This window comes from Giraffa tippelskirchi, chromosome 5 (genome assembly GCF_054371585.1).
Source record: "Giraffa tippelskirchi isolate mGirTip1 chromosome 5, T2T-mGirTip1v1.2.pri, whole genome shotgun sequence".
Classification (NCBI taxonomy): domain Eukaryota; kingdom Metazoa; phylum Chordata; class Mammalia; order Artiodactyla; family Giraffidae; genus Giraffa; species Giraffa tippelskirchi.
In genome coordinates, this window is record NC_137279.1 from 35,019,287 (window position 1) to 35,045,567 (window position 26,281).

The 26,281-nt window shown below is 50.9% G+C and overlaps 1 protein-coding gene across 1 annotated transcript; it reads right to left on the bottom strand.

Annotated features, from left to right (window-relative positions):
- Positions 1-987: 987 nt before the first annotated feature.
- GPR157 (G protein-coupled receptor 157) lies at positions 988-25,792 on the bottom strand. Its single transcript, XM_081490527.1, has 4 exons — positions 25,264-25,792; positions 8,082-8,295; positions 4,289-4,483; positions 988-3,862 (listed from the first exon to the last, which is right to left on the bottom strand). The coding sequence occupies exons 1-4, from the start codon at positions 25,644-25,646 to the stop codon at positions 3,641-3,643; spliced, it is 1,014 nt and encodes a 337-aa protein (XP_081346653.1). The 5' UTR covers positions 25,647-25,792; the 3' UTR covers positions 988-3,640.
- Positions 25,793-26,281: the final 489 nt, after the last annotated feature.

A 26,281-nucleotide genomic window follows, 5' to 3' on the forward strand; every position in this document is an offset into this window, starting at 1 on the left:
ATGTTACCTGGTGACACGAGATGTGGAGCATCTTTTCAAATGCATATTTGCCACCCATGTATCTTATTAATATTTGGTAGGCGCCTCTTAAGGTCTTTGGCCCATTTCTTAATCAAGTTGTTTTCTTCTTCCTGAGTGTTAGACGGCCCACTGTATATGTTGGTAAGATACAGATGTGTCTCCCTCTCCTCCCAGTTTCACTGAGAAATAGTTGACACATATCCCTAAGTTGTATCAAGGTGTATAGTGTGATGGTGATTCACCAATATTGTGAAATGATGACAATAAGCTAACATCCATTATCTCTTTTGCATATATTTTCTTTCAGTCTGTGGCTTGTCCTTTCATCCTCTTGATAGCTAATGTATTTTTAGCCTTATGAAATCCAGCAAATCGAACAGATAAACAAGCAGCACTTTGGGAAGCAAAGTTCCCCAAGATATAGCAGTTAAAAAAAAAAAAGACTTGAAGGCAGGGCTGCATGGGCTGTGAGGGTCTGCACAGAGTGAGACAGTGGGCTCTGATGCTTGGTTTTGGAAGCCCTTGTGCTCCAGCAGTCCACAGCCACCAGGGAACCTTAGCAGCCACTGCAGTGGGTCACTGGGTGTCACGACAAAATCATGCAGGGAGACAAGGTTGGTGGCTCAGTGTCTGCAGTGTCTCACTCAGGAGAGTTTAGCCTCAAGCTGTGAGCCCTTGAAACTTGGATCTGTTGATCCTCAGATGGGACGGTGCCTGGGAATCTGTATTCTAAACACCACTACCCCTGTCCCCCAACGACCACTGACACTGGTGTCTCTATCAGGCAAACTCAGGAGCAGCTGGCTGTGGCAACCGGGTGGCCTCCCACTTGACTGCTTTTGCCCACAGACAGGACCCAGACGTTGTCTCCAGGGCCCAACGGTGTGGAAGGTGCTGGACGTGCCCCCACAGCACAGATCAGTCTGAGCCAACCTGCCCAGCTCCACCCACATCAACGACAATCAGTTTACCAAACACACAAAAGAAAAATATTTTATTTAAAATAGCCACTTTGGCCTTGACCCTGTCAGGGTTTTCATGACAACTTTGCACATGCCTAAAAACCTCTCTCAATGTCATTATGCCATTACAGGAAGTCTGAAAAAATGTTCTTTTTCTCATCATGGATGCATGCAGAGCTCTGTCTGTACCCTCAGCCGAGGCTAAAGTCATAATCCTTATTAAAAAACAAACACACACACACACACACACCAAAACAAAAACAGACACAATTCAGAAGCTCAGAAGAACAAAGAGGCAGAAAGTGCTTAGTAAACCTGAGAAAAAGACCAAGGTTCAAAAAGTGCCTGAGAAGAGAGGGGCTCAGGGCTGAGCCCATAGCCCCTGTGCAGGCTGAGGTCATACAGCGGTGCCCGGAGGATGAGGGTGGATAATCTTTAACTACACGGACACACAGAGAGAACCCACAGGAGCCCCACCACGTGTAAGAGGAACGCTCTTCTGTCTTGCTCTGATACGAGGCAGGAACCCCTCCTGGAGTTCAGAAAAGGGCTTTATTCCACTCGTTCTACTGCTCTGAACTCCAGCTGCCCAGCTAGACTGACCTGAGTGAGAAAGAGGAGATGCTGCTATTTGCCAGGCTCTGCCCACACCTGTTCACCACTCACAGGAACACTTTCACCCAGCTACACAGATGGGGTGGGGAGCAGAGGAAGGGAATGGAAATAGGTGCATCTTTGGGGTGGTTTTCAGAAGAGCAGACCGCACAGCAGAGGTGTGCACAGGTGGAATGAGGGTGGCCTCGACCCAGAGAGGCTCCTCTCTGTGCCCTGACTCCCTCTGCAGGTGTTTCCCAGCTGCATCCGGTCTGGGGAAACCCAGGTCTCAGGCTCGTCCTTAGAGGCCACGCCCAGCAGGCAGCAGTGTTGCACCATCTGATCCAAGGCTCTGGAGCCCCCTTGGGAACAAGATGTAGTCTAGCATCATTCTCCCTGGGGGCCCACACTCTAACTCAGCCGTGACTGATTTTCTCCTTTGCAACGGCAACCTCCGGAATTTCTGCTCCATTCTAGAAGCTAATGTGAGGCTCTTTACCATCTGGGCACCCAAGGTGTGCTGTAACATTCTTAGGGGAACCCTGACTCCCCCGACATAGGCCATTTCTGTAAGCAGACTGCCCTCCTGCCAAGCAGCCTGGAACTTTCTCTGAATCCTAAAGGGATGTTCACCCCTTGCTGATTTTCATAAAATCTTTTTTAAAAAGAAAACCCAACAAGAGCGTTTTCGACCTAGTTCTGTAGAGGACTCTTCCTTTCAGTCTCTTCCTGTTACAGATTTTGCTTTTGAGAGTAAAAGAGGGATCAGCAGTAGGCTGTGGCTTTGATTTTAATCCAGAACCATTTTACGGGTTCAGAACATCACTGCAGTTACGCAGAGTGCTCGTGGGACCCACGGGAGAGGCACCTAAGGGAGGCGCAACACCTGTTGAGTTAAGTTCGACTCCTCCTCCTCAAGCCGCACACCCCCCCATCCCAGTGACAAGTACACCTCCCTTCTTAGCCAGTGCCTTCTGTGACTTAACAGGGAAACTGTTTTCTGACCTATAGAGGAAAGGGTTGGTGGAAGAGTCATAGATGATAGAGATACGGATGCTTCTTTTAAATCCTTTTTCTTTCAAATCACCCCAGGATGCATATGTCACGGCCCCCACCCCAAACAATTCCCCTAACTTTCCCCTTCAGGGAAAAACCAGTATTTGGGTGATTCCCTAACTCTTTAGTTGCCTTCCCTATAAAAAATTAACCTAGGAAGTGAATAAATCAGCAATCTCCAGGCAAAAATTACTGGAGTGGGTAGCCATTCCCTTTTCCAGGGCTCCAGCCCTGGGTCTCCTTGCATTGCAGGCAGATTCTTTATCATCTGAGCCACCAGGGAAGCCCAATCCTTCCCCAACGTTAATTGTCTCATAGAGGCAGGAGTCTGGATTCTGGCCACACCATCTCCACCAAAGGCAGGCAGCCCATGGACACAGGAGGTTGTGTGTCCAATTCAGGAGGCCCCTGGAGACTGCCCATCCTGAGCAGCTGTGTGCAGCTGTGCCCATGCTGGTCACCAGGGAACCTCCTGGTTCAAGGTAACTGACCCTTGCATTGACCAGCAAAGCCATCCAGGAAAAGCCAGGCTCTCAGGGGAATCCCGACGCCCAGACAAACCAGGAATCTGCTCTGTGTTATCTCAGTGGGAGCCCCATCTCTGGCACCCCGACAGTTTATTGAGGATGGGTGCACGGTTGTACATGTATCTCTCGGTGCCTTTCTCACCCGTGTGGGTCCCTCTGACTGTAAACAGTGTCGTGTGGTCAGGGGCTCCAGACTCCTGGACCACAAGGCGACCTGGCAGTGCTCACGAACCACTGGTTTCCCTGAATCTCAGTGCAGCCCTCGTGCTGATGGAATCTCCCCAGTGCAGAAGGATGCGGCGTGAGGGGGCCATGCCTGAGGGTTGAGGAGGCAGACAAGCTGAGTTTGCACTGCTCCCCACAGGGGTCAGGAGCTGCAATGGCAGGAGGCTGACAGGGCACCTGACGTCCCTGCTAGGGACTCGGAGCTGCCTGCCCCAGGTCGGCCGCATCCACGCCTGGAACTAGGAGGGGAGCAGCTCAGGTGCTTGGAAATTCGTTTGGGGTCCACCTGGGCCTCTGAAACTCGCCCGTCTTGGAGGGCGCAGGAGCCTTGAGAGGGCCGGCCGGGCTCTCCGCGGCGGCGGGAGGCTGAGGGAAGCAGCAGCAGCAGCAGAGAGAGAGGAGTCGGGTCCTGACTGCACGCGTGCAGAAGACAAACATGATGCAGTTGGCACCTCCCTGGAAGGTGTTCCCAATGCCCTGGCGGGGAGAAAGGAAGAGGCATGAGTGCCAGGGCTGAGCAGGTCTGAGCAACACACACAAGGAGGAGCAGGGGACCCCGGACCTTGTCCTCCACCCCTGGGGGCTGATCAGTGGGGACCCTGGCCACGGGGACCTCTGACAGAGCACCGGACAGGCCTGAACTTGAAGGCATGCCTCTTGAGTCTTCTGGGTTGGGAAGGGCTAAGGGTCAGTCCACTTTCCTGGGGTTACTCCTAGGCCATGAGACAGCAGCTCAACCCCCCGGGGCTGCCCTGGAGCCACGCTGACCTTCAACTTCTCCTCAAGGCTCATGGAGGAGGGACAGGGGAGCAGGGTCCCCCATCCACCCACGCTGGCCGGAGTGTTGGGGTCTGCCTGCCCCACTGACCCTGCAGCTGGCTGGGTGGGGGAGGGCAGACCTACATGCAAAACCACCAGCACTGGCATCCGCACCGCCGGGGAGCCACAGAGGGTCAGGACGAAGCGTACGGTGCTCCAGACTCGGAGGCAAATGAAGATGAGCGGGATGAGGACCAGCTTCTTATCGGCCACGGAGGTGCGGCGCTGGAGCTGGTGCGCCTCAGAGAGGATGGGCCGGTACTCCGAGAGCTCCTCATGCTGTGCGGGGAAGGCAGAGAGCAGACGTGAGATGAGCGACCTGAGATGGGGGCCCTCCTCCCCACTCCCTCCCCTGCCCATGGGCTGCTGTCTCCTGCCTCCTCCTGGGGAAACAGACTGGCTGGAGCAGGAGGACGTGAGGCGTGCAGTGCCTGACGCTGGCAGCCCAGGTTCCATCTCTGGCCTGTCTTATCCATCCACTGTTCACTTCACATCCTCATGTGGGTGTCTAAAGCGTGTTGGAAGCTTCTCATGTTCAAAACAGATGCCTGACCTCGGCCCCAAGCCTACTGCCTGCTTCCCCATCTCAACTAACAAGAGCCCTGTCCTTCCAGCTGCCTGGGCCCCAAGCTTGGGAGCGGTCTTTGGTTCCTGTCTCTGTGCGACAGCTCACGTCCGCCCCATAGGCAAACCCCGCAGGCTCTGACCTCAAAACAGACTCAGACCTGGAAGTTCTGTCCACAGTCACTGCCACCAGCCAGGTCCAAACACCACCACCACTTCTCTGGACGGTTGCCACTGCCTCTTCACTGGTCTCCCTCCATCGCCCTGACCACCCCAACCCCCTCCCCACTGCAATGTCACTCTCAACACAAATGCAGTATGGTTCCTTGAAAACCAATGTTCATTACAACACTATTTGCAACAGCCAGGACATGGAAGCAAACTAGATGTCCACTGAAAGACGAATGGATAAGGAAGACGTGGCGCATATACACAATGGAATATTACTCAGCCATAAAAAAATCTGAGTCAGTTCTAGTGAGGTGGATGAACCTAGAGCCTGTTATACAGACTGAAGTAAGTCAGAAAGAGAAAAACAAATATCATATATTAACACACATATACGGAATCTAGAAAAACGGTACTGATGAACCTACTTGCAGGGCAGCCATGGAGACGAAGATACAGAGAACAGACTTGTGGACACAGTGAGGGAAGGAGAAAGTGGGACAAATGGAGAAAGTAGCATCAACATATATACACTACCAGGCATAAGACAGATAAAAGTGCTAGTCACTCAGTCATATCTGACTCTTTGTGACGCCATGGACTGTAGCCTGCCAGGCTCCTCTGTCCATGGGATTTCCCAAGGCAAAAATACTGGAGTGGGTAGCCATTCCCTTCTCCAGGGGATATTCCTGACCCAGGGATCCAGGTCTCCTGCATGGCAGGCAGATACTTTACCATCTGAGCCTCCAAGGAAGCCCCCATAAGGATGGCTGGTGGGAAGTTGCTGTATAGCACAGGGAGCCCCGTGTGGGGCTCTGTGATGATCTGGAAGGATGGTGGGGGGACAGGAGGGCAAGGAGGGAGGCTATGGAGGGAGGGGATGTATGTACAATTATGTCCAGTTCACACTGTTGTAGGGCAGAAACCAACACAACATTGTAAAAATTACAACAACAACAAACCTAAGTCAGATCAAGCCAGTCTTCCACTCCAAGCTCTTGGTGACTCCTCATTTCGTACATTCCTTACAAAGTTCCCAACTCTAGCTCTCTCTGACCTCATTCCTGCCACATTCCTCATGTTTATTCTGCTCCAGCCACACAGACCTCCTAATCCTCCAAACATGCCAGGCACACCCCACCCCCGGGCCTCTGCACAAGCTCCCTCCCACATACATGCCCCATCAGTTCAGTTCAGCTCAGTCATGTCTGACTCTTTGTGACCCCATGAACCACAGCACACCAGGCCTCCCTGTCCATCACCAACTCCCAGAGTTTACCCAAACTCATGTCCATTGAGTCGGTGATGCCATCTAACCATCTCACCCTCTGTTGTCCCCTTCTCCTCCTGCCTTCAATCTTTCCCAACATTAAGGTCTTTTCAAATGAGTCAGCTCTTCACATCAGGTGGCCAAACCGCCAAAAAAAAAGAAAGACACAGGCAAGAGCTGCAGCTGGGGAGCGGGGGGGGGGGGGGGGGGGGAGAGTCCTGGGTAGAGCCCGGTGGGGCTCCTGGGAACTTCTATCTGGGAGCCCTGGAATCCTCGTAGGGCAGCAGGAAAGAGAAGGTGAGAAGGGCACCCTCAGCCCAGACAGAAGACCAACTAAAAAGCCCTTCAAAGACAGAGGATCTCAGACCCATTGGTACACCTGCCAGCATCTCTGTCAGCGACTCCAAGTTGAGCCACAAGAGGGCGGCAGGGAGGAGTGAGAATCGGGTAGATTCCAAGTAAAAAGAAAACCCGAAATGTGTGTTTCAGGAGACAGACAGGAGTACAGGGTGGGGATGAGGTCTCAGACACCTTTGAGGAGCACCTTACACACTTGGAAATGGCTGTTGAACCTGCAGCACACTCGAAAGATGGGGACATTCTCTCCTACAATTTCAGCCTTGAAAACGCAGAGCAAAACAGAAAGACAGGCACCACATCAGCAGGATGAGCTAGGAAGTCTATCCCCCGAGCTTTCACTCTGTTACCGCTCCAGCCATGTGCCATATTTTATCTTCCATCAGAATTACACCTCTGCCTCCTCCTAGGAGTGCAGGAACCATGTTTGAATTCTCATTAGAAACTCCTATTGCCACACAGAACTTTCATGTATAGTAGATGCTCAATAAAAATACACTGAATGAATGCTTGAGCAGATCAATGGATGGGCTAATCTGAGTATTTCTGGGGTAGCAGTTTGCACATGGCTGGCTTCCCTGGTGGGTCAGCAGTAAAGAATACATCTGCCAAAGCAGATGTGGTTTCGATCCCTGGGTTGGGAAGATCCCCTGGAGAAGGGAATGGCAACCTACTCCAGGATTCTCGCCTGGGAAATCCCATGGACAGAGGAGCCTGGCGGGCTACAGTCCATGAGGTTGCAAAAGAGTCAGACACGACTTAGTGACTAAACAATCACAACAACGACTTGTACGTGGCTAGGAGAAAGCCTGTACTTTACATCTGCAGAAACGAACTGGTAGTCCAGCACCAGGAACAATTCGGTCAGATTATCAGAGGGAAAGCATTCTTTCCGAGAATTTCTGGCCAGAAGTCTAGCAGACTTCTGATCAGCCCAGTCTATTGAATTCCTGAGAGCCCGAAAAATCTACCACTTAGGATATTTTAATCACAAAGAATAAGAAGTGAATTATTTGTATCACTGATTATGGAAGTCTGTGGCCTCCCCTGCCCTCCCTCGGGGGTGGGGTGGGGCCCTGCCAGCTCAATTCTTATTTGGCTAGTGCTCATCTGCACGCAAGCATCTTTCATCCAGGTTCCTTTCAAGGTTAAACAACTGCATGGGTCTGTCCAGGAGGGGGCAGTAGAGAGCTGTGGCCCAGACCGCAGGCTGAGCTCATAGCCTCCTTAATTCCAGACACTCACTGGGAGTCTGGGGAACCCCTTAACCTTGGTGAGCCTTGTTTCCTCATCCACAAACGAAGGAATAAAAGGACCCGCCCCGACGGGTCTGTGTGTAATTAGCAAGCCAGACAACTCACGGTGCTTATAAAATTTGGCATGCGTCACGGTGAGTGATGCAGAGCAAGCCCTCCCTCACTCTCGCCGGTCACTCGTCCTTCCCCTGAGATGGCCGACCCCGACGCGGGGACACACTGGACACACAGAGCTCTGGGCGGGCCCCCCGGGGGCACCTACCGCCCGGCGGATGTGCTTCCGGATGAGGAGGTAGAGCACGGGCAGAGTGACGTAGGCCAGCAGCTCCCACAGCTTCCCGGTCAGCAGCATCCACAGCACCCGGTCTTCCGCCTCCAGGTTGATCCAGCACCAGCCCACCGACACGTCGGAGGCGTCGTAGCCGATCTTCTTCAGAGCCACAGCCGCCACGGTGATGGCCAGCGGAACCCCCCAGCTGAGGAGTAAGGAGCAAATAGGACGCGGTGAGGTCAGACCCAGCTCCCAGCAAAGCCAGCAAGGGCAAAGCGACTGGGATGCTGTGTAGACAAGGCCAGTGCTCTCCCAAGCCCGCAGCAGACAGGGTCCCTGGAGAACAGGGGGGTGGGAGTCCTCAAAGCCCCCAACACAGCCCTGTTCTGCCCAAGCCCAGGAAAGGGGACACAGGGGATGTCCTGGCCTCCCACCTGGACACACACAGCCTCCCAAGCGCTCAGAGGCTGGGTTCTAATTCAGAATTGCCAGGCTCCTCCGAGACTAGGATGCTATAGCACTCTCACTTCCCCGGTGGCTCAGACGGTAAAGTCTGCCTACAATGTGGGAGACCCGGGTTCGATCCTGTGTTGGGAAGATCCTCTGGAGAAGGAAATGGCAACTCACTCCAGTACTCTTGTTTGGAAAATCCCATGGACGGAGGAGCCTGGTAGTCTACATTCCATGGGGTCACAAAGAGTCGGACACGACTGAGTGACTAAAATCACACACCATAGCACCGGAACAGCCAGCTCCTTCCTGCATCGGGAGACCTGGGCACCAACCTGCAAACATCGGCCCACGTGGCCAAATATCATCCAGACACTCCACTAGCAGACAGGCCCCCGTGGCCAGCCTGGGTCCGGGAGTGCATACATACACTGGTGGCTTGGGGCTGTCAGGGTCCCGTGCAGCTGCAGCAGGAACTAGAAGAGGGGGCAGGCTCTAGGCAGACACATCTTCTTGGGCCCTGGCAAAGATCTAAGTGTGTTAGTCGCTCAGTCTTGTCTGACTCTTTGCGACCCCATGAACTGTAGCCTGCCAGGCTACTCTGTCCATGGAATTCTCCAGGCCAGAATACTGGAGTGGGTAGCCATTCCCTTCTCCAGGGGATCTTCCCAACCTGGGAATCGAACCCAAGTCTCCTGCATTGCAAGCAGATTCTTTACCATCTAAGCCACCACAGAAGCCCAAGGGGACCCTCTAAAGCATAGAGCCAGGGCAGGGCCCCCTCTCAAGGCAGTGCTGGATGGACTTTTCTAGAGTTTAACACAATGGCAACACAGCCCAGATTAGGGCCGAGCCCCAAGGCCCCTCCCCGGTCTTCCCCACACCAATCTCCCCCAAAAACCTTTCAAGTCTGTGAGAGGGACACAAACAAGCTAATGTGGAGGCCCGCAGGGTAGTTAAGAGCTTGGATGGCGATGCAACAGGCTGGGTCCAAGTCTCGGGCCTGCCCCGCGTCGCTGCAACACAGCAGTGTTTTTCGGCACAAAGGGGGATGATCACGGTGCCTGGAGCAGAGCATTGCAGTCAGTCATTACCAGAATAAACTGATCAGCGTGAGGTGCGCACACGGGGCAGGGTGTGTCCGTGTTTATGTCAGGCAGGCTCATCCCTAGGTCCCAGGATCCAGGATCCAGGATCCAGGCCTGTGGTGCAGGCGCCAGGGAGGCGTGAGGCCTGTGAACCCAGGAGGACACACAGGCCTATGTCCCAGGTCAGCTGCCAAGAGAACAAGCAGTAAGTGACCAGGACCATGTCATTAGGAAAACACTTAGTGCAGAAAGCGGTTCTACCCCAAGGGCTCTGTGTAAGGGATGCCGGGTCCTTCTGAAAGTCATAGAACAATGATGTGATCCCAGTTGCACCTGGTCTGTTACCAAAGGGAGGCTAGAAGAGCGGTGTTTCTATCAGGGTCTCCAAAGGCTGCAGGATGGGGGAGGAGGCAGGGTGGGGATGGAGATGTAAAGGAGAAAGTCAGCTCCCTGGGCCTGGGGAAAGCTTGGTGTCCATCCTCCACTGACCTCCGCAGGAAGGCCCCGCAGCCTTGCAGCTCTGGCTGTCCAGAGGCAGAAGCGACACGTCCTCCTTGAAGGCACAGAGGTGCAGGAGGGGCCAAAACTCTACCCAAATCAAAGGATTATGGGATTATTATGTTACACTTACAATGGAGTGTGCTATTTTTTTTTAAACTTTATTTGTGGCTGCACTGGGTCTTGGTTGCTGCAAGAGGGATTTCTCAGTTGTGATTAGCGGGGGCTACTCTAGTCATGGTGCAAAGGCTTCTCATTGCAGTGGCTTCTGTTGTTGTGGAGAAGGGCTCCAGCGTGCAGACTCTAGAGTGCAGACTCAGTAGTTGTGGCGCATGGGCTTAGTTGTTCTGTGGCATGTGGGATCTTCCTGGACCAGGGATCAAACCCGTGTCTCCTGCATTGGCAGGAGGATTCTTAATCACTGGACCACCAGGGAAGCCAAATGCTTGTCCTGTGAAGAATTATTGATCTATTGAGTTAATATATATTATTGTCAAACTATTTTGTCTTAATAAAAGGTTCCCATTTTAAAACTCAAGCCATTGTAAATAGTGCTGCAACGAACACTGTTGTATGGCAGAAACCAACACAACATTGTAAAGCAGTTATCCTCCAATTTTAAAAAACAACCTCACACCATCCTAGTAAAGGACAACATGTGTCCACTATGAGCTCCAGAAGGCGATGGCCATGTGGGCTCACTGCTCCATCTCAGCATCCACACCAGTGCCTGGCATGTGGCAGGGCAAAACTAGGACCTACTGAATGAATGAAGTATGAGCCCAGTGGCCAAGACAGCCTTTCCCAATTTACTCCTTAAATGTTCACTGCAAGGACATTACTGAAAGGAGGTGAAAGGCTTTTAAGGCAGTAGTCTCCAACCTTTTTGGCCCCAGGCACTGGTTTCATCGAAGACAATTTTTCCACAGACTGAGGGGTAGGGGAGATGGTTTTGGGATGTGGTGTTGGAAGACTGTTGAGTGTCCCTTGGACAGCACGGAGATCAAACCAGTCAATCCCACAGGAAATCAACCCTGAATATTCATTGGAAGGACTGATGCTGAAGCTGAAGCTCCAATACTTTGGCCACCTGATGTGAAGAACTGACTCATTGGAAAAGGCCCTGATGCTGGGAAAGATTGAAGGCAGGTAGAGAAGGGGACGACAGAGGATGAGATGGTGGGATGGCAACATCGACTCAGCGGACATGAGTTTGAGCAAGCTCCAGAAGATAGTGAAAGACAGAGAAGCCTGGAGTGCTGCAGTTCATGGGGTTGCAAAGAGTCAAGACACAACTTAGCGACTGAACAACAAAACACATTACATGCATTGTGCACTTTATTTCTATTATGGTTACAGCAGCTCCGCTTCAGATCATCAGGCATTAGATCCCAGAGGTTGGGGACCCCTGTTAAAGGGCTGAACCAGAAATCCTGAAGTTAGAGGTGGGAGAGCAGTGAGCAGATACCATTACCCGGCAGGACGGGAGCTGGGGATTCCCATCCTCGGGGGAAGGCAGAGCACAGGCTTGGCAGGAGGAAGCTGCTTCCTTCCCTCCTCAGCATCCCCAGGGCCCCCAAAGGAAACCTGGGGACCACAGGGTGACATTTCCAGGTTTTACAACTTTGGGTCTGACGGACAAAAGCTACAACACGATATCTCTCCTCTGTGTGACTGGAGTGTGCCTGGAGCTGAGTCTGTGCTGGAAAACAGCCAGAGGGAAGACCAAATAGACAAAAGGTTTTGAAAGGGCTGAGACTGTGGGTTGATCAATCAGAGTCGCTGTTTGAACTTGAGCACAGACAGCAGCTTTACTGGAGCCAGAAGCTGCCTGGGAGGTACCTGAGTGGAGGTGGGAAGAGGAGTAACCTCAGGGGGTGTGGGAACATAGTGGGTGGGATGATCTAATAACCCCACCAAGCAGGCTCTACCAGATGTGTAATTTATAGGTAAAGACACTGGCGCGTTGGTGATGTTTTAACATTAGAAAAACGTCTGCATACACACACACACACACACACACACACATAAACTGATTAAGAGTTTTACAATATAAAGTAAAATGTATGGAAACCAAGGGGGGCAAGGGAGAGTGGAATGAATTGAGAGATTGGGATTGACATATATACACGATTCATACTATGTATAAAATAGATGGGCTTCCCAGGTGGCCCAGTCGGTAAAGAATCCACCGACCAATGCAAGAGACACCAGAGACAAGGGTTTGATCCCTGGGTCAAACCCCTGGAGAAAAATGGCAACCTGCTCCAGTATTCTTGCCTGGGAAATCCCATGGACAGAGGAGCCTGCCAGGCTACATACAGTCCATGGGGTTGCAAAAGAGTCAGATAGGACTTAGCGACTAAACAACAACACATAAAATAGATAATAACTAATGAGAACCTACTGTATAGCTCAGGGAATTCTACTCAGTGCTCTGGGATGACCTATGGGAAGAAAATCCAAAAAAGAGGGGATATATGTATACTTAGAGCTGATTCACGTTGCTGTACAGCAGAAAATAACACATCGATCGTAATGTGAGAAACAGGCTCACCAGCCCAAACTCAAACGAATGGTCTTGGAGACACAAGGAAGCGAGGCTTTAATGATGGTCTTGCAAGATTGGGTGTCTGGTGGGCAGGCTCACCCAGAGTCGCTACATGGATCAAGTTATCCTCAAGTTATCCCTAGCATGCATGTCCCTCCTCTAGATCCTCACTGGCTCAATACTGGGGGGTGAACAATCTTCCTGGATGTCGCCTAGGTTTACTTCCTCTCTCTTTATGGGCTGGCCCCTCACTGACATCTTGTTTCCTCCTTTCCTGCGCACCTATTTCCGTTCTTATCTTTTGAATTCACCAACAGAATGAGCCAGCATGAAAATCCTAGGCATCCCACCCTCCCTCTGTCTGCCTGGACTTTCTAGTTTTGTAACTATTACATCAGCAAGCTGTCACTCAAAACTAGCTATTCTTGAAAATGGACCACTGTAAGTTCTTTATTTCTTGCAGTCAAGCAACCAGACTTCACTATTTTTTTTTAAACGATGTGAGGCGAGGCACACAATCTGTAAATAATAATAAAATATACAATACTCCTCATTGTACACTCCATACAGCCAATTGATTCTCACAGGATGCTCTTGTTGACTTTTTCCAAACTCTGGTATCCGCAGCCAACCTGTGGTTGCAGTTAGCCAATGAGAGTAGTTCCATGACGTGAAGGTGGGTGCTATTTTCATTTTCCTTAACGAGTAAGATGGAAGTGAAATGAGGAAGACCTGGGGCACCAGACGAGTGCTGGGAACTTTACTGGCTTGATATGAAGTTGATATGACATTTAACATGAGCAACCTCTCATTCCAACACCAGAAGATATTTCTTCTTTTTTCCTGCTCTGGGACCTGGCCCATTCTCATCACTTCTCCCTGAATATCCAGCTTCCCACTTGCCCTGATGTGGCTGCTACCTGGGCTTAGCTTCAGAGACAAGAAACACTTTTACATTTTATCTTTACTACTAACATTTCCTGGGCTTCCCAGGTGGCACTAGTGGTAAAGAATCCACCTATCATTGCTGGAGACATAAGGATATGGGTTTTATCCCTGGGTCGGGAAGATCCCCAGGAAGAGGGCGTGGCAACCTACTCCAATATCCTTGCCTGGAGAATCCTGAGGACAGAGGAGCCTGGAGGGCTACAGTCCGTAGGGTCTTAAAGAGTCAGACGTGACTGAAGCACACATGCACACACTCACATTTCCTAATCACTGTCTTAACTTTAGATCAGGGGGTCCAACATACTAGGGCACTCAGGCCAAATCCAGCCCAAAGTCTGTCTTTTATTTATTTTTCCATTTTATTTCTTTTAAATTGGAGTATAGTTGATTTAAAATGTGTTCGTTCCTGCTGTACAGCAAAGTGAATCAGTTATACATATATATATATCCACTGTTTTTATTCTTATTTTATAGTCTTTTAATTGGAGGGTAAATAATTTACAATATTGTGATGGTTTCTGCCATATATCAACATGAATCAGCCATGGGTATAAATATGTCCCTTTCTCCGAAACCTCCCCCCTGCTTCTCTCCCCATCCTACCCTTCTAGGTGGTCACAGAGCACTGGCTTTGTGTTCCCTACGTCATACAGCAAATTCCCACTGTTACCTACTTTACATATGGTAATGTGTATGTTTCAGTGCTACTATCTCAAATCATCCACCTTCTGTCTCCCCCACTGTGTCCACAAGTCTGTTTATTTCTGCATCTCCACTGCTGCCCTGTAGACAGGTTCATCAGTACCATCTTTCTAGATTCCATATATGTGTTACTATACAGTATTTTCCACTCTTTTTTTAGATTCTTTTCCCATGTAGGTCATTACAGAGCATTGAGTAGAGTTCCCTGTGCTATACAGTAGGTCCTTATTAGCAATCTCCTCCCTGGTGGCTCGGTCGGTAAAGAATCTGCTTGCAGTGCAGGAGACCTGGGTCCGATCCCTGGGTCAGGAAGATCCCCTGGAGGAGGAAGTGGCAACCCACTCCAATATTCTTGCCTGGGAAATCCCATGGACAGAGGAGCCTGGTGGGCTACAGGCCATGGGGTTGCAAGAGTGAGACACGACTTAGCGACTAATATATATATATAAATATATATATTTATATATGGTGGTATATATGTCAGTCCCAATCTCCCAATTTGTTGTCTGTTCTTTAAAATAAAGTTTTATTGGCACACAGCCACACTCACTGGTTACATGTCACCTATGGCTGTTTGCAGGTTACCAGAGCTGAGCTGAGCAATTGCATGGGAGGTCACATGGCCTGCAGAGCTGAAAATAATCACTATCCGGTCCTTTACAGGAAAAGTTTGCTGACATCTGCTTTACAAATCAACAAAACTATAATTAGGACCAAAGGGGTTCTAAGTAGTACTCTTGTTTTTAATATAATTTATTTAATTGTATGTTTAAATAATTTAATTTTTAATGATAGTTCTAACTAACAACCAGCCCAAAAAATACCCTGAAATTTAACAGTTAGGTCCCACAAACTGGCTCCAGGTCACCACTAGACAAGGGGTGAAAAGGATGGGGGGCTGAAACTGCCCCAGGTTCCCACCTACAGAGCGAGGTGAAAGGCTGGCAACCTCAGATAAGCCAAGCTGCTCTCGGGCCAAGCGATCACCCTGAGCTATTGGTGGTATGCGACCCTGGAAGGGACTCTGAAAAGACATGTGTGACCTAACTGCCACTTTCCAGAAATGTCTACTGCTAATTTCTGGCAAGTATAGGGCTGGCCAAAAAAGTCCAGTTGGGTTTTTCTGTAAGATGGTACAGAAAAACGTGAATGAAGTTTTTGGCCTACCCAATACCACGTAACAGGCTTTTTTTAATCCCTGTAAAAAAACACCATCAATCAAAAAATAAACAAAATCAGAAAAAGTAAGATATGGCTTAGCAACAGCACACATAAAACAGACCAAGGGTTGCAGTTGACTGTGACCCAGAAGGTTGCGTGGTCGGAGAGGTCTCCCTGATGCCCAGATGTGGGTGATGGAGAGCGGCCAGCAAACTGTCCTGCCTCCATGTGGACACCTGGGACCCACATTCTACACCTGAGCCTGTGAAGCTGGCACCAGAGTGGGCATGTGGGAGGTACTGGGTCTTGAGTGTGGAAAGACTTTTGAGGAGGTCCTGTGAGTGCAATAGTCATCAGGCTGCCAGAGGAAAGAAAAGGCAGGCGTGCTGCTCGAGTTCCAAAGCAGGGGGCTGAAGCGGCAGCTTTCTCCCCTGCCCACTCCCACCAAGAGAAGGAAGTCATGTGACCACGTGCAAGGGATGCTGTGAAAAGGTCTGAGGAGGGACATGGTTAGCGCAGGTGACCCCTTCTCTCCAAACGTGTGATACAGGCTGAGGAGAAGCAGGGCTGGGGTCACTTAGATGGAAGGCGCCTGAAGACCACAAAAAGAAAAGGGGCAGCAGAGGAGGAGATGGTTGGATGGCATCACTGACTCAATGGATATGAGTTTGAGCAAACTCCAGGAGATGGTGAAGGACAGGGAAACCTGGCGTGCTGCAGTCTATGGGGTCACAAAGATAGGACTGAGCAACTGAACAACAACAGAAGCCCACTCTGTGAACAGAATCCCCTACTTGGAAGGGCACCAAGAGCTTCTCCCAGAGGTGTCCAGCCCCAGTTCTCACCTGTGTTTGCCTGGAAACCGAGGCCAGACTCCCAGCTGGCTTCCCCTGCAGAGGCAGTTACGGGGTGACTATGTCTCCCCATCTTCCCCAAATTCCTGTGTTGAAGTCCTAACCCCTAGAACCTTGGGATGGGATTGTATCTGGGGATAAAGTCTTCAAAGAGGTGATGAGGTCAAAATGAGGTCATGGGGTGGGTCCTAATCCAATAGGGCAGGTGTCCATGCAAGAAGACTCAGGAGTCCCTTGGACTGCAAGGAGATCAAACCAGTCAATCCTAAAGGAAATCAACCCTGAATATCTTTGGAAGGACTGATGCTGAAGCGCCAAAACTTTGGCCACCTGATGTGAAGAGCCCTCTCACTGGAAAAGACCCTGATGCTGGGCAAGATTGAGAGCAGGAGGAGATGGGGGCATCAGAGGATGAGATGGTTGGATGGCATCCCCGACTCAATGGACATGAGCTTGAGCAAGCTCCGGGAGATGGTAATGGACAGGGAAGCCTGATGTGCTGCAGTCCCTGGGTTTGCAAAGAGTCAGACATGACTAAGAGACTGAACAACAAAGAATGGCCTTGTAAGAAGAGATCTGGATGCAACACTCACTGAGGGACGACCATCTGAGGACACAGGATGCAGACAGCTCTCTGCAAGCCAAGAGAGGAGGCCCTGCCCACACCTGGATCTCAGACTTCCAGCCTCTGGGATCCGGAGGGAAGGATGTCTGTTGTTTAAATGCCCCACCCAGTCTGTGGGCTTTGTTAGGGCAGCTGGGGCAGAATAAGGCAGAGGCTCTCTTACCAACTCTAGCAGAGAGACCACAGCCCAGCCCTGGGGACCTCCCCTCTCATCACACCCAGACCAGCAGAGCTGGAGACCCTCAGTAAGCTTAGGGGAGGTATAAACTGATAAAAGTCCTGCAGACTGGACATGAGCTTGGCTTGTGGAACTCGGCATTCACTTTGTTCTTCAGTTGCCCATTGAGAAGCTGAACCAATGCAGGATCAGCTGGGCAGTGAGCAGGCTACATCCCACACCTGGATTCCCAGCATTTGTTAGAGTGCCACGAGAGGCAGCCGGTGCCCATAAGAGCAGTGCTCTGGGTTTCCCTCAGAGTTCCCAGTCTGCCCAGTTGGGGATCTTCTGAAATCTGTCCCACCAGTCAGGGTGGGGAACACCTGGAGTGACTCAGAGATGGGAAGACCCTTCCCCCTCCACCCCACAGGCTCCAGATCTCATCAGTCCCCCATGGATTCCTGCACTGCCCCCTCAGCAGACGTCACCCTTCCTACAGATCTCTGCTACATGGGTGGCCCCTGCTGGGAAGGGCACAGGAGGGTCTTCTCCCCCAAACAGCAGAGCCTGGTCCCTGTGCCTGTGCCATATGGAAAGCCATGACTGTGAACGTGACCCCGAGATGCTCTGAGGACAAAACCACCAAGCAACAATGTGCCGATTTAGAGAGCTCTTGGGAGCAGGACAGAGCCGGCCCGGCAAGGCAGCTGCAGGGAGCAGGGCCTGGGGATAGGAATCCAGGCCTGAGGAGGCCTAGAGGTTTCTGCCCAGACAATGGGCTCTTAGTGTGAAGCGCCGGGCAGAGGGGCAGGACGTGGGAGATCAGGGCGTCAGCCACTGGCCAGGCCACCATGAGGTCGCTCTGCGGCCCTGGCTGCAGAGGCGAAACATTCCCTGCCAGTGCTGAGCTCTGCAGCCCTGGTTCTGGGGGGCTGAGGAGCACTCTGTAGCACGCAGCGATGCTTTCCTGCCCACCTGGGCCCCGTAAGGCCTGCGGCATGTGCCTGTGCCCCAGCAGGGTCGAGGGGCAGCCCCTGGTACCCCCACAAACACGCAAACGCAGTGCAGAGACCTCACTGTAGCAGGGCTCTCAGAAAACAGTCAGTTCAGCTCTTGTCATTTTGGGGAGCACCACCTGGTGTGGGGTGCTGTTCACACAGCTGTTGCGTCCATCCTCATTCAGGCACAGCCCGCCTGGGGCCTTGTCACTGGGCGCCTCGGCGAGTGAGCCGGTGTCTGCTTAGAGAGCTCACAGGCGCTCCCCTTCAGGGCCCACGGTTCCCCTTTTCTCTGCACAGGAACTTCCCCCTCCCCACAGCAGGGGGTTTTATAGTGACCATGGGGTGCCCTAGATTTCTCTCTTCCTCCAGAACACTCAGCCACTGCCAGAGGGTGGGTGGGCATGTGGCCAGGGGTCATGCCCACATCTATCCCTACTTCAGTGGAGCCCAAAGAAATCCTAAGGCTGCTGAAGGCAGCCAGCTTGGCCTGGGCCCGTGGCGAGATGTGACACCCCTGGCCCAACCTCCCCCCGCAATCACAGGATACACCAGCAGATGCCTGGCACAGCAGTGGCCCTGAGGCATGCATGTTGGGGACAGTTAAGGACCCTGCCAGCCTGGTTCAGAAGGATCCCACCACCTTGGGGGGGAAGAGGGGCTGTTTTGAAAGGCAGGTTGCTTTTTGCAGGGTGACAGAGATGGTTTCAGGCTTATCTTATCAAAAGGGAAATGACCCCACCCATGGCCACTGAGCTGCCCAGCACTTTCATAGGTGAGAACTGCAAACAGATGGTCACAGATACTTAACCACATGCATGTACAACATAAGCACAAACAAACTTATGGTCACCAAAAGGGAAAGATGGGGTGGATAATTTAGGATTCTACGTGTTTGGGATTAACATATACACACAATTATATATAAAATAGATAAACAACAAGGACCTACTGCATAGTACAGGAAACTCTGCTCAGTATTTTCTGATAACTTATAAGGAAAATGAATCTAGAAAAGAATATAAATATATAACTGAATCTGTGTTATACACCTGAAAATAACACAACATTGTAAGTCAACTATGTTTCAATCAATCGATCAATCATGTGGTGTCGCTGCCTCCACTGCTAAGACACAGTACAAAGGGACTTGATACAGGACTTGCCCTTGAACGTGGAATATTCTCACACCTTGGCTTCTCTGATAGTTCAGTTGGTAAAGAATCCACCTGCAATGCAGGAGACCCCAGTTCGATTCCTGGGTCGGGAAGATCCACTGGAGAAGGGATAGGTTACCCACTCCAGTATCCTGGCCTAGAGAATTCCATTGACTGTATAGTCCACGGGGTCGCAAAGAGTTGGACACGACTGAACAACTTTCACTTTCACTTCACTTAAAAATGAAGCAACAACCAGAAGATTCACCTTGGAACACTACAAGAGTCAATGGATATGAAACCCTTGAGTGAGAACTTGAGACTTCCAGGAGGTTTATCTAGACAATATCCTTATTAATTACAAAAGGAAAAACAGTAACTGCAATGGAGACTGGTAGATTATACCTCGACCAAGTGATCAAAGTGAACATCACCAGGAAACGTACAAATCACAGTCGCCAGCCACCCCCAGGTAGCAAGCGAGAACCGGTTTCTGTGAGATTTCAGCCCAAAGTGCCGATTCTGAATCTGTTAGGGGACACACTGACTGAAACTGCCCACCCCAGTAACCATCTGCATGAGTTATTTTTCACCAGGCGATTCTGGTAAGGGACACAGAACTAACAAGCTGCCACCAACCAGAAGAATTTGGGAAAGGTCACAAGGAGACAGGAGACTCCAGTCCATACGTCCTCCCAGAATCCTCCTCACTGGAATTCATCTTAGCCGAGCAATACTCACACCACCAGGAAGGGCCTTGAGTCACAGTGATTGACCAGAGACTACCTGGAAATGAATTCCGTCATCATAAAACCCAAGGCTGCGAGCCACGTGCCAGAGCAGTCCTCCTGGGTTCCTTTACGTACTGCTCTCCCCGTGGACGCCCCTTCCCAACAAAGTCTCTTGCTTTGTCAGCACGTATGCCTCTTCGGACAATTCATTTCCAGGTGTCAGACAAGCATCCACTCTTGGGTCCTAAAGGGGGTCCCCTTTTCTGCAACAAATCCACTCACAAGGAAGCATCAGGCAACCTGGGTGAGAGAGACATCCTACAAAATAGGGTGCCTGTACTATTCCCAGGTGTTTCAGTGGTAAAGAATCTGCCTGCCACTGCAGGAGATGTGGATTTGATCCCTGGGTTGGAAGGGAATGGCAACCCGCTCCGTTATTCTTGCCTGGGAAACTCCATGGACAGAGGAGCCTGGTGGGCTACAGCCTATGGGGTTGCAAAGAGTCGGACACGACTTAGCGACTGAATAACACTAACAACGTGATCACGCAAGAGACTGTCCTTGCCTTTTGGAAATACACCCCGAAGGATTAGGAGTTGGGGGCATCAGGTCTGCAACTTACTCTTAAATGATTCCAGAAAAAAATTATTGGAAAAGATAAATAAGGCTAACGTGTTTAATTACATGTTAATAATGGGTGAAATCCGGAAAGCTAAAAATAAATGACTGCCGAATTACCTCTCAGTTTAAAAAATTATTGTCAAGGCCAAGAGACAAGACAGAATCCTAAAGGGGCACTGACCCTGAAGTTCTAACCCGGAGCCTCCCCCTCACAGCTCTGTGGCTCAGGCATGTCTCATCAGCTGTGGCTGGAGGGTGACCAACCCTGGGTGAGTCCCCTGGGTTACAGAGGATCAAGGCGCTAAGGAATCAAGACAGCACTTTGCAAGACCTCAGGAGACTGACCTCTGAGGATAAAGTCTAAGCTGCCCTCCTTCCCCAATGAGATTTTTTTTTTTTTTTTTTAAGTCGTTCAGTAAAGGAAACTATGTCAGGCATTATGATAGGGCCCCAGGGGGCATGCAGGGACTTCGTGGGTACTTGCCTGCATGCATGACTCTCTCCAGCCTCCTGCAGTGTATGGCTGCATTCAGCTCTATAGATGGCTTTTCCCACTTATCATGTCCTGCCACTTAAAAATATATATATGACTTGTAGAGTTCATGGCCAGTATTTAATGGCAGCATAACACTTCCAGGTGGGGTATAGTCTATAACTTACTGATCCCCTATTTTTTGGACATTAAGGTTGGTTTCAAATTGTTATCACTGGCTAACAGTGCCACACAAACTCCTTTGTACATCCGGCTTTGCATGTCATTTGGTTGATCTCCTTAGACTAGATCCCTATAATAGGATTTCTGGGATCAAGGGGTATGAACCAAATACTTTCTATATGGATTATTCCAATTTACATGGCCAAAAATAATTAGGAAAACACCAGTTTCATCTGCATATCACATTAATATCCTGCCTTACTACTTTTTTCCTTCTAATTGAAAGAGAAAATGGTACTTCTTTGTTATTGTTTGTATTGAGTATTCATGCTTTTACTACTTTGTCAGAATGTCCTCTGTCCGTTTCTGAAGATATTTGTCAGTTTTCTTTGAAAAAAAAATCAACTCATAAGAACTCTTTAGAGAATAGAGATTGACATTTTGTGTATTCATATTTTAAAATATTTTTGGAGATTGGAAGGTCTGAAGAAGAGGACTGATTTCCAGTCATTTGAAATGGTCAACGACTGAGTCACTGTGTAGCCTGAGTCTGAAGATGAGACTTCCCACTGCCAAGAGGTCTTTGCTAGTGGAGGTAATGGAATTCCTGTTGAGCTATTTCAAATCCTAAAAGATGATGCTATTAAAGTGCTGCACTCAATATGCCAGCAAATTTGGAAAACTCAGCAGTGACAACAGGACTGAAAAAGATCAGTGTTCATTCCAATCCCAAAGAAAGGCAATGCCAAAGACTCTTCAAACTACTGAACAATTGTACTCACCTCACACACTAGCAAAGTAATGCTCAAAATTCTCCAAGCGAGGTTTCAACAGTATGTGAACCAAGAACTTCCAGATGTTCAAGCTGGATTTAGAAAAGACAAAGGAACCAGAAATCAAATTGCCAACATCTGTTGGATCATAGAAAAAGCAAGAGAATTCCATAAAAATATCTACTTCTGCTTCATTGGCTACACTAAAGCCTTTGACTATGTGAATCATGACAAACAGTGCAAAATTCTTTAAGAGATGGGAATTTACCTTAGGAAAGACCAGCTTACTGCCTCCTGAGAAATCTGCATGCAGGTCAAGAAGCAATAGTTAGAACCGGACATGGAACAACAGACTGGTTTCAAATTGGGAAAGGAGTACGTCAAGGCTGTATATTGTCACCCTGCTTATTTAACTTATATGCAGAGTACATCATAGGAAATGCCAGACTGGATGAAGCACAAGCTGGAATCAAGATTGCAGGGAGAAATATCAACAACCTCAGATATGCAGACGACACCACCCTTATGGCAGAAAGCGAAGAGGAACTGAAGAGCCTCTTGATGAAAGTGAAATAGGAGAGTGAAAAAGCTGGTTTAAAACTCAACATTCAAAAAACGAAGACATGGCATCTGGTCCCATCACTTCACGGCAAATAGATGGAGAAACAATGGAAACAGTGAGAGACTTTATTTTCTTGGGCTCCAAAATCACGGCAGATAGTGACTGCAGCCATGAAATTAAAAGACACTTGCTCCTTGGAAGAAAAGCTATGACCAACCTAGGCAGCACATTAAAAGCAGAGACATTACTGTGCCTACAAAGGTCCATCTAGTCAAAGCTATGGTTTTTCCGGCAGTCATGTATGGATGGGAGAGTTGGACTATAAAGAAAGCTGAGCACCAAAGAATTGATGCTTTTGAATTGTGGTGCTGGAGAAGACTATTAAGAGTCCCTTGGACAGCAAGGAGATCAAACCATCAATTCTAAAGGAAATCAGTCCTGAATATTCACTGGAAGGACTGATGCTGAAGCTGAAATTCCAATACTTTGGCCACCTAATGCTCAGAACTAACTCACTGGAAAAGACACTGATGCTGGAAAAGATTGAAGGCAGGAGGAGAAAGGGACGACAGAGGATGAGATGGTTGGATGGCATCACCAACTCAATGGACATGAGTTTGAGCAAGCTCCGGGAGTTGGTGATGGACAAAGAAGCCTGGCATGCTGCAGTCCATGGGGTTGCAAAGAGTCGGACACGACTGAGCAACTGAACTGAACTGAACTGAAGAGGTCCTTCAGCAGCCATAAACTAATCCTTCAAAGAAAGACACTGAAGAGTCCCTAGCTATATCGTCTGGGAGGATCCAGGTCAATACATGAACTTGCTGGACAGGTTTTTACCAAATTTTAGACTAGCAAAGAGAGTGCTAACTTCTGGAAGAGAAAAAACTGTCAAAGTCCCTTTGACAGGAAAAATTTCTTTTTTCTTTTAAGAAGCTAGTGGATAGAGACTTCTCTGGTGGTCCAGTAGTTAAGAATCTGCCTTCTAATGCAGGAGACTTGGGTTCGAACCCTGGTGAGGTAACTAAACTACCACAACTATTGAGCCTGTGAGCTGCAACTATAGACCCAATGTAGCCATATATATATATATAAAGTAGGTGGATCACATACAACAGACAAGAGGAACAATCTGCTTCCTTACAGCCAGAGAAGGACACACAGGCTTTCTTAGGAGGCTTTCCCTAAGCATCACAGAAAACACCCCTAGAAGTGAAAAGAAAGGTTCTTAGGGAATGTGTCTTTTCTATAGAAGCTGCACAGGTTCTCTTTATCACTTAAAAAATACATTGTATTCAGTACTTTTCAAAAGAGGGGGGAAAAGAGAAGAGAACCTTGCAAAGAAAGTCTTGGGCCCCTTCCCAGGTACATGTGAGTTCACGCTGCCCACACCCAACCAGACCCCCAAGAACAGGGTCCCAGAAATGGATGCAGAGATCCAGTGGGACAGGGAGAAAGGAAAGGCCGCCCCCTCTCTGGGTCTCTGCAGCACCTGACCCTGTCTGAATGGGTCACTGCAAACATTTTGACTTGAACAGCTGAGAAGCAGGCCATTTAACTTCCCAGGGACCAGCTGGCCTCCCTCCAACAGCCGTGAGACCTGGAGGTCAAGTGACTCTTGTAGGCTTGTGACCTCACTGTTGTGACACCCAGGTGACTTGTCTCTACAAAAGTGCTGACCATCCTCTGTCCCTTGGAAAGAACTCAAGTATTTAACAGAGAGGACCTATAATTAGGTCAGCATTTGGTGCTCTTATTTGGAGGAGGGAGAAGAGGAAAGAAGCTCTATAAAATTCCTGCCTTGGGCTCAGCACAGGACCTCACCAGATGTTTGAATCCTGAGATTACATTGGGAAGGGGCCAACCTTGGTTCACAGGTGAGAGTTACCTGGATGAGACACTACCATGCCAGGGCAGGACAAGGACTTGGTTCTCACTACCCAGAGACTCCAGGCAGCTGGCAGCTGTCTTCCAGTCCAGCCTCTGCCTCTGACCTCAATTTCAGAGCTGCTGAACCCTGCAGAGAAAGATCATCTAGAACACAGATAACAAGAGATTGGTGCCTGAGGTTTAGAGATGAGTAAAGATAAAATAAACAAGACTGTCCTTCCTAAATTTTAGCGCTGAGGCAGAGGGTTGGGTGGAGGCCAGCCTGACAGTGAGATGAACCACGTGTACTTTTCCATCCTAGGGCACCTAACTCATCTCTCAGGTGCCTGCCCCCATGCCCACGGGCAGTAGAGATGGCCAGAACGTAGTGAAACAGGAGGCCAAAGGTCCAGAGTGGCCTTACCAGTTCTCCAGGTGCTTCCACGTTACCAGGGTCGGGCTCTGAGGGTGAGCTCTAGTCCCCCACGCTCCAGGGTCTGCGCCGAGGCGCCCACCTCCCTGGGAGGCTCGAGCTGGGGCCACCTCAAAGGGACACCCCCTGCGGCGATATACAGAACTAGTTCTTCATCAAGACCCTCATTCCGCTGGCCCAGGGCTGTCCCGGGACATGAGCAGATACTGCCGGCTGGGTGGCCAGCCAGAGGTCCGACCAAGACGCGTGGCCCTGAGAGTGGCGAGGGCCACAGGGACAGCACACAGGATCCGGGCAGGGATCAGGGAACCTGAAGGAAAGCGGTGTCGCTGCCACCCACCTGATGACATGGAAAGCCCAGAGCAGGCGGCCAGTCTCGGGCCCGCGCGCCGTGCGCACGATGCTGAGATACAGGTAGAGGGCGATGGCCACCGTCCAGAAGAAGGAGCTGGTGTTGGCGAAGGTGGAGAAGGCGCCCTGCAGCACGCAGTCCCACGAGGAGTCCTTGAAGTCCTGCAGGACCCCGTAGAAGTAAGAGGTGGCCGAGAGCAGGTCGGCCAGAGACAGGAAGAGCAGCAGGCGCCGCGCCTGGCTGCGCAGGTCGGGCCACAGGGCGTGCGTGGCCATCAGCAGGCCCGAGCCCAGCGCGGAGAGCACGCACGACAGCAGCACCACGGCGCGCTCCGACGGCACCAGCTCGGTGGGCGGCGCGGGAGGTAGCATGGCCGGGCGCGGAGAGGGTTGGGATCGGGGCTCCGCGTGTGGCCGCCGCCGCCGCAGCCGCAGCTGTCTGGGCACCGACCCACGAGCCGCTAGTCTCCCAGAGCCCTCCCCGCCCGCGTCCGGCCCCTCCCGAGCCCTCGGGGCCCGCGGTCCACGCCCCGCCCCTGTCCCTAGGCCCCGCCCGTTCCCCCTCACCACGCCCCTGCGCCCTCTACGCTCCGCCCCGTAGCCCCCACGCCCAGACAGCGGGTGCGCCCCGCCCCCGCCCCCGCCCCCGCCCCCGCCCCCGCCCCCGCCCCCGCCCCCGCCCCCGCCCCCGCCCTCGCCCCCGCCCCCGCCCCCGCCCTCGCCCTGACACCACACCTCTTCGTCCTCAAGCCCCGCCCGATGGCCCCCAAGTCCCGACTGCGGACCGGCGTCGGCCACTGGACAGTCCCACGAGCCCCACCCTGGCCCCGGCGCGCGCGCCCCTAGGCTGCCCGACAGCTCTGCGGCACGCTCTCCAAGTCCCCGCCGGTCTGCTCACACCACACTTGTGGTACCCTGCATGATCCGTCCTGCAGGCCGCAGGTCTGCCGGACTCCCTCCCCACCCAGAGCTCGGAGTCCTGGGGAGGGATGTATTGGCAATTTTTT

Bases quoted from the DNA above. Each gene is read 5' to 3' on its own strand.
- GPR157 (XM_081490527.1), bottom strand. From the start codon at position 25,646: ATGCTACCTCCCGCGCCGCCCACCGAGCTGGTGCCGTCGGAGCGCGCC. The intron at 8,296-25,263 runs GTGGGTGGCAGC...CTTACTCCTCAG, and splicing joins TGGGCTTTCCATGTCATCAG to CTGGGGGGTTCCGCTGGCCA. The intron at 3,863-4,288 runs GTAGGTCTGCCC...TCTCCCCGCCAG, and splicing joins CAGTGCTGGTGGTTTTGCAT to GGCATTGGGAACACCTTCCA.